Source organism: Plecotus auritus (assembly GCF_963455305.1).
Source record: "Plecotus auritus genome assembly, chromosome: 7".
NCBI classification, from domain to species: Eukaryota; Metazoa; Chordata; class Mammalia; order Chiroptera; family Vespertilionidae; genus Plecotus; species Plecotus auritus.
The window spans coordinates 70514900-70523522 of record NC_137774.1 but is presented as its reverse complement, the minus strand read 5'-3'; the positions used below and the strand labels follow the sequence as shown (position 1 = coordinate 70523522).

Here is an 8623-nt window from a genome sequence, read left to right as displayed (position 1 = left end):
AGAGAATGAGAGACATCAACATGAGAGAGAAACATTTATCGGTTCCCCTAAGGGAGAGATGGGATAGAACCTCCAACCCAGGTATGTGCCCTGGCCAGGAATTGAATCTGCAGCCTTTCTGTGCATAGGACAATGTGCAACCAACTTGAACTGTTTCTTTTGTGTGTGTGTGTGTGTGTGTGTGTGTGTGTGTGTGTGTGTGGCTTTATTTATTTTTATTTTTATTATTTTTTTAAATAAATCTTTATTCAGATTACTACAATTGTTTCTCCTTTTCCCCCCCATAGCTCCCCTCCACCCCTTTCCCACTCCACCTTCTGCCCTTAACTCCCCCCCACTGTCCTCATCCATAGGTGTACGATTTTTGTCCAGTCTCTTCCTGAACCCCCCATACCCCTTTCCCCCTGAGAATTATCAGTCCACTCCCTTTCTGTGCCCCTGATTCTATTATATTCACCAGATTATTCTGTTCCTCAGGTTTTTAATTCACTTGATTTTTAGGTTCACTTGTTGATAGATATGTATTTGTTGTTCATAATTTTTATCTTTACTTTTTTCTTCTTCCTCCTCTTCTTAAAGAATACCCTTCAGCATTTCATGTAATCCTGGTTTGGTGGTGATGAACTCCTTTAGCTTTTTCTTATCTGTGAAGCTCTTTATCTGCCCTTCAATTCTGAATGATAGCTTTGCTGGGTAGAGTAATCTTGGTTGTAGGTTCTTGCTATTCATCATTTTGAAAATTTCTTGCCACTCCCGTCTGGCCTGCATAGTTTCTGTTGAGAAATCAGCTGACAATCGTATGGGTGCTCCCTTGTAGGTAATTAACTGTTTTTCTCTTGCTGCTTTTAAGATTCTCTTTGTCTTTTGCTCTTGGCATTTTAATTATGATGTGTCTTGGTGTGGTCCTCTTTGGATTCCTTTTGTTTGGGGTTCTGTGCGCTTCCTGGACTTGTAAGTCTATTTCTTTCACCAGGTGGGGGAAGTTTTCAGTCATTATTTCTTCAAATAGGTTTTCAGTATCTTGCTCTCTCTCTTCTTCTGGCACCCCCATAATTCTGATGTTGGTACGCTTGAAGTTGTCCCAGAGTCTTCTTACACTATCTTCAACTTTTTGGATTTTTTTTTTCTTTTTGCTTTTTCGGTTGAGTGTTTTTTGCTTCTTTGTATTTCAATTCTTTGACTTGATTCTTGTGTTCCTCTATTCTGTTTTTGGGTCTCTGTATAATATTTTTTATTTCAGTCAGTGTATGTTTAATTTCTAGTTGGTCCTTTTTCATATCTTCGAGGGTCTGGTTATATTTATCGGCCTTTTCTAGGATATTCTTGAAAAGCCTTATAACTGTGGTTTTGAATTCTATATCCAGTTGTTTGTTTTCCTCAATTTCTTTCGTTTGTGATCTGTTTCTTTGACGCCGCATTTTCACTGCTTCCCTGAGTTGGTAGGGTAGATTTGTGTGCTAGGTTTCCTATATGGCCCAGTGGGTCGGCCTCCCCAGTTAACCTGAGGTGGACACTCTTGGTGCACCCCTTTGTGGACTGTGTGTACAGCCTTGTTGTAGTTAAGTCTTGATTGTTGTTGGTATCACTGGGAGGAATTGACCTCCAGGCCAGTTGGCTGTAAGGATCAGCTGTGTCTACGCTGGGAGAAGTTCGGTGCTGGAGACAGCCTTATTGCAATAGCCTTTGTGCTCAACTTAAATGGGGTGGAGTCTCAGGGCGGAGTAGACAGTCTTGGCTTCCAGTCAGCCTTGCCATTATGCACACCTTCAGACCTCTGCCTTCCCCGGCTCCCGAGTCTCCGCCCGAGAGTCCAGATTCCCCCCCCAAGAGCGTGGGTCCCCAGGGGCTTGCCTGGAACTGGGGCTCAGTGCAGTCAGGAGCTTCTCCCTTCCACTAGGGAAAGCCTGTGGCAACCTCCGCAGCCTTTGTGCACACTGGCACGCTGGGGCTTCCCCAGGTCTCCGAGTCTCCGGGTGCCTTTCTCTTTACCTGACAGACCAGACTCCCCCTGTATGAGCCTCGGTCCACGAGGTTTTGCCCGGGACTGGGGTTCAGTGCAGTCAGAACTGGGGTTCAGTGCGGTCGGGGGCTTCCTTCCCCCTTCCGCCAGAGAAAGTCAGCCAGGCTCTCAGCCACCCTACATCTCTGCACGCACAAAGACCCTTTGCCGTACCTCCAATTTTCTGTGAGCTTTTCTCTTTCCTTCTAGTTGTAGAATTTTCACTCAGCCAGCTTTCCTGTGGTTCTGGATGGTGTCTGTTCTGTCTTTTAGTTATAGTTTTGAAATTGTTGTGCGAGGCAGCAGTTTAGGTGCTTACGTATGCCGCCATCTTGGTTTCTCTGAACTGTTTCTAAAATGCATACTTAGCCCTAGCCAGTTTGGCTCAGTGGATAGTGTTGGCCTGTGGACTGAAGGGTTCAAGGTTTGATTCCGGCCAAGGACACATGCCCAGGTTGCGGGCCCATCCCCAATAGGGGTCGAGCAGGAGGCAGCCAATCAATGATTCTCTCTTATCATTGATGTTTCTATCTCTCTCTCCCTCTCCCTTCCTCTCTGAAATCAATAAAGAAGTATATTTAAAAAAATAAAGTGCATACTTAAAGAAAAAGGCAGAAACAATAATTATTAGATCAAGTATTAGTATGTATTTATGCACAATAAAAACAGATTTACAAGTTAAACTGGAAATTTAAACATAAGAAGTTTAACAGCTTTTATTATATTAAATAACCAAAACACCTTTTATTCCCAAAATTGGTAAAGAATAAATAATGTAATTTACAATATGGTACAAAAAGTAATCGGGAAGGACAGGCATTCCGCTTTATACATACACTGTATATGTATATTTATTATCTATTAAACAAATTCACATCTCAAACAAGCCGAAAACCTTAGATGATATGGCTTAACGATTATTAAAAGAAACAGCAGTAAGTTCTGCTGCCTAGACCAGAAGCTCTGGAGCCAGTTATCCTGTTACAGAATGCAGGGTACAGGTTGCTGTAGTGCTTCCAAGACTGAACCTACTTAACATGACTTATAAATTACTGTGGGATTACGAGAGAGCTTTGACAGTCAGGAAAGGTTTGCTGTGGTTTCTTTCTTTCCTGCCCCCCCCACCCCGCCCCTTAAGACAAAGTGCCCTATTTCCTCACAAATGCATCTGATAGGTCTCAAAGTTTTAAACAACAAAAACCCACAGCAGCTGCTATTCTTATCCACTTATTTCCAGTGTTTCTATTCCATAACTTTTCTCTGCACAGGTTTGGATTGGATGGTAAAAAAGCTTTTACACTGAAAAGGAAACCCATCAGTAGTGACAGAATGATAAAGAATGGGACTCTGAGGCTGAGAACCCAGAGATGTAGGAAAGCTAGTAGATCAACTTATGAAATGTTTCCAATTATCCCCACTCCCAGAGCAAGTGCTCTACACCTAGAAGATACTAAGAAATAAAAAAATGTGATCCTAAACCTCATGTGGAACCATAAACTTCGATCTGCCTCTGCATTTTCTAAAGAAGAAAATGCTAACCACTGGATAGTCACAATAAGAATTAAGGCCACAACACCAACTCTCTTGAGACCAGAGACAATCCCACCCTTTACAAAAGATGAATCAGCAAAAAGATGCCAGACATTAGAGTGACCATGGAAATAGGTCTCAGAAACTGATCTATTCTTAATTATAACATGCTCAAATGCACAAGGAAGCCACAGGTGCATACTAAGACTGTCAACTTCCACTGGAAAGGCAGAGAAAGATGCAGCAGGTGGGAAGCTTGGGTCTTTTGAAAATTCCAGCCTTTAACAATTACTTTGTGTGTGTGTGTTCTTCACCTTGCTTTTCATATGTTTTGAGTTGAAAAGGATTCCACTTAAAAAAACATCTCCTACAGGTCATCTCCCCATCCAAACATACAACATATCCACCACCCCTTGCCTTGCCGTTTCCAAATTTAAGTCAATAGGAAAGCTTTGAGTCTCACACCTGGGTTATGCCTGGAGAACTGGCTTGTCACAGACACACTTCTCTGGTTGCTAGTGAAGCAGCAGAATTCTCTGGAATCTTGTGAGTTTTATTAGAGGTGAGAACAGTCAGTCTACTCTCCTCCCTAGCCCACTTCCCCACTGAATGACACTAGCCGTCAGGTACTCCCAAATGGATTCTATGCCAGAAACCCAGGCAGGGGCTGCAGCTAAATAGCTACAAAAGCTGATCCGAGTCTCCAGAGTTGTTCTCCTTTTAGACGTCACTGGTTGACAGGTGCCAAACTACCAACTAGACTGCTTTGAGGTGACCCCGATGAACAAGCAACTCAGGAGCCCTACTGTCTCTGGCACAGTACACACTGCCATTGGGCATCACAGGCAGCTCTAATGTTACTTGATGGGTTCTGGTCCCAGACAGTGGAGTAGTATGAGGAAGCTGGTCATGCCCTAAACTTGGCCTGGTCTATTATCCTACTGCAGACCTAACACAGTCAGATGCCCAGAGAGTGAGAGTGAGTGTCAGAGAGTGAGAGAGAGATCGATCCTGATATTGTTCAGCTCAATATAAGGTGAATTTCAGAAAGCTGATATATTGATCACAAAACACAAGTAGCTTAAAAATACTCTGGTTCAATGTTGTCTATATCTCTTAATAAAGTGGTAGCATGTCCCTTTCTTTCATATCTTCAGAGCTTTGAGACTTTTCCTAATAAGAGCCTAGAAGGCTTTTTTTTTTTTTTTTTAGTGATGTTGGTGCCTAGAACCAAATCTAAAATAAGGAAGCCACATTAGAGGCAAAAGCATCAGAAACAATTGAAACAAAGAAAAGCTATTGCCTAGAAGCCAACTGTCCTGTTTCCTCCATGGCTGGGAGCGAATGACCCTGCCTGCAGCCTAAAAGGGCTGCAAACAGCTGGTGAGACAATGGGATCAAGTGTCCACTCTCTTGCACACACAAAAGACCTTTCCTCTCCTTTTCACACAGGCTGATCTCTCATTGTGGAGAAGCCTCTGTAGAGGACCAGGACTGGCCTCAAGAGCTGCCATTCTCCGCCAGTCAGGGGAAGAGGAAAGGTGAGCAACAGAAACGAAGATTGGTTCAAGTGGATGATCCTGACTGTCGGGGGAGGGTGAAGCAGCAGGTGGGATGGTGGCTCAGGTATTACTAGTCCAACACAAGAGCATTGGCTTCTGGTCACACATAATGTGGGCTAAAGGGTGAATTAAGTGTTGAGTTTCCCAAGGCTGAGCAAACACAGGAGCCTTGTTAGCTCCATTCTGGGGAAGAACTGGACACTGGACTACTTGCAATGGTGACAATTGGTCACCCAAGGAGGCTCACTGAGTACAATACAGGGATGTGGTAGTGCTCTAACTGCATCAGGATGTATGATCCTTGTCTGCATTCCCTGAACAGGAAGGAGCAAAATAAGAGACCACCGGGCAAAAGGAGACATGGGGGATTAAACCTGCGCATCACAGTGTGCTCTGCTCTTAGGCCAATGAAAGGAAGAGAAGACTGAAAAAAAGAAATTCCCCTGCAAGGTACATTTGTCTCAGATGCTAAACAGTAACACATCAGAAGTTCAAGGACTCATCAGGAAAGTCTTAACTGTGGTTAAACAAGTGCTTAGGATCGTTCCAATAAAGAGAAGTAACATTATAGATCACCTAGAAGAATCTTGTAGATGGATGCAAGAAGGAAACCAACTAAACTGGTTTACCTCCTCATTGTCTAATTCTTAAAACACAAGAAAAACATTCTCCAACCAGCTTAGCAGGATTCTTTTCTCAAGTCCATATAACCTGGATAAGACATGATTTTTTTTCCCTGTCCTGTTCAGAAAACACATCTAGACAGGGAAGCACTAGGCAAGGATCAGTATTTCTGAGGTGATGGCTCCAGTTACGCTGCCTGAGACCCTTCTGCTGTCCTGTGATCAGTGTCCCCTGAAGTGTCCGCTGTCTTATGGTACAGATACCACCAGGCAAAGCCCAGGCCAGGCCCAGCTGTCCCCTGTCCCCCCCTTACCCCCTCCCATCATCACTCTGCAGAGAAGCAATCAAAGTGTGGTAAAGGTTTGGCAGAAAGAATGCAGCCATGACCTGGAGACTCCTTATAGAGAGCAGGGAGATTACAACTCCCCAGGGCAAAAGACTACGCCTGGGCACACACCCATTCCTTTCTTTCAGAAAGAAAACCCACTAAACTGTCCAACACAACAACCAAGGCAGATGCATGGGCAGAAATGTGGTCATTACACAGACCCCAATATGAGATCCCACGACTGGCGAAGAATGGCTCCAATGCCACAGTGATGTATGGCATTCCAGGACTTGTCCTTATCTCTCAGGCCACTACTGCCCTCTCCCCGTTGGGATATAGCTTCCAGAATTTTGCATATTCTGGGGTGCAGAGGTCTCTATTCTGACCATCTTCTGGGGGTCCTGGGCTTGATTTGTATTTTCTCTACATCTATCACAGTTGAGGGCTGGACCACCAGCCCTGTAAGCCCTCCTCTGACGCCTCCAGGATGCCCCCACCACGAGGTACGTTGTATGTTCACTGGGATAGGTCACTGACAGGGGGGCCACTTCCACTGCCATCAAACAGAACCTCTCGACGGCTGGGCTCGGCAATGGACAGCTCCTGGGCCAAGTCGTTGAATCGAGATATATAATCAACGCTGTTTTCATTCATCATGCACACCAGCTGGGAATCCACGACCTGTGGGCAGAGGACACAAGGTTAAGACCACATCAGCTGGTGGTGGCCTGCCACCTAGACTGGAGGAGACTCGCCACCATCAGGACTTCCAGGAGAAGGTGAATGAACTTGGCTCTCTCTACGGTGGAGATTGGAATCTCCCATCAACTTGCCATGTAATGGTGGCCTAGTACTCTGGGAAAAATCTCAGAATTGCCCATTGTTTTGGAATCTTATTGTTTTGACAAGTGTGCAGGAGAGCCTACTGTGAGCCTGGCACAGCTGGTTGCTGGGATCAGAGCAGTGTTTCCCTTTATATGAGATTTGTCAGGGAAGACAGTCAAACAAACAGGCAAACGGCACAGAGTGGAAAGCAGAAACTGTGGGGTGGCCTGTAGGAGACATAAGTGGAGAAAGGGGATAGTTTGCCATGGGGAAAAGGGGAAGCACATTCCTGTCAGAAGAAACAGCAAGTGCAAAGGCCCTTCCAGAAACAAGAAAACTGGTGGATATGACCGTGAGTAAGGACAACAGTTGAATAAGAGGAGAGAGGCTTAAGTGTGTATAGCAGGGCCTTAATTACTGGGATTTTTTTCTGTGGACAAAAACATGGAACATTCTGCCATACAGTCTTCAGGATTTACTGTCTTCCTCCTGTGCTGGAGTGAAAGCCTCATGAGGACGGGCCTTTGTTTTATTCACTTAGTTCCTGTAGCAGTGCCTGGCACATCATGAATAAATTGCATGATATGAAATTAAAAAGTTTTGGAAAATTCTGAGTTGAGCCTGAACCGAATTTTAAATCTTTTATTGTGAGAAATATAAAACAAACTTAAATTTGTTTTCAAAACGTAGAGCAAACCCTGGCCAGTTTCGCTCAGAGGTTGGAGTGTTGGCCTGTGGACCAAAGGGTCTTGGGTTTGATTCCCTGTCAAGGGCATGCACCTTGGTTGCAGATTCAATACCCCGCCCCAGTTGGGTTACATGCGGGAGGCAACAAATTGATGTATCTCTCTCACATCATTTCTCTCCCCCCGCCCGCCCCCCGCACCTCCCTCCCTTCTGCTCTGTCTGGAAAAAAATATCCTCAGGTGAGGATTTTAAAAAGAAGGAAAAAAGTAGAATAGCGACTGTTTTCTCCCCACATATCCATCACCAGCTTCATCGATCTGTGGCCAATCTAGGCCCACATCTCCCACCCATTCTTTGCTCCCATCACTTTTGTTCAAATCCCAACATCAGATCATTTCAGCCACACATTTCAGAATGCACTTCTAGATGATAAGGACTATCAGTATCTAAAAAACACACTCGTGTTTTTTGAGTTGGAGAGTTCTTGGTCAGATCTTTGTGTTAAACAACTGCTATTTTTGGAGGTAAATATGTTACTAGCTATGGATTTAGTAGTTCATGAATAGTACCTGTCTTTGTTCTGTGCTGCTCACCTTTGTGTGCAACAGGCCACCCAGAGATCTTATTAGAAATGCAGGTTCTGGTTCGCTGGCCCTGGGGCGGGTCCGAGTCTGCCCTTCTAACAAGTCCAAGGTGTTTTGCAGCGGGCCCAGGTGTGTCGTTTTGGGATGTTTGTGCAGTGGCCACTTCCACAGGAGCCAGGGGCTTATAAACCATGTCCATATAGACACAGGAAGGGAAAGAGACCAGCTTCGTGTAGGACATTACAGTCACAAGGTGTTCTCTAAATAAAGGTTCTATGGCCAGAAATGCTCAACGAGGGGGAGGAAATGTACTATATTACTGTTTAGTTTGCATTTGGGTGAAATTTCCATTCATGTTACGGGCTGGCTTAGAATCCTCCAAAAAGCCTTCCCACAAGCTCCTCAGATATTAAGACTCACATCAGGATACTGAGAGCTGAGGAGGCCATGGGACACCACTGTGTTAGCCTTGTCTGATCCAGGG

General features: G+C 44.7%; 1 protein-coding gene across 2 annotated transcripts in view; it reads right to left on the bottom strand.

The window, feature by feature from the left end:
• Positions 1-4739: 4739 nt before the first annotated feature.
• The window catches only part of CRAMP1 (cramped chromatin regulator homolog 1), a 74580-nt gene continuing 70696 nt past the window's right edge, over positions 4740-8623 (bottom strand). For both annotated transcript variants that reach the window (XM_080680807.1, XM_080680806.1), the window contains one exon: positions 4740-6724. In XM_080680807.1, the coding sequence (XP_080536933.1) occupies positions 6560-6724 (165 nt within the window). In that variant the 3' untranslated portion in view covers positions 4740-6559. The remainder of the gene's footprint in view (positions 6725-8623) is intronic.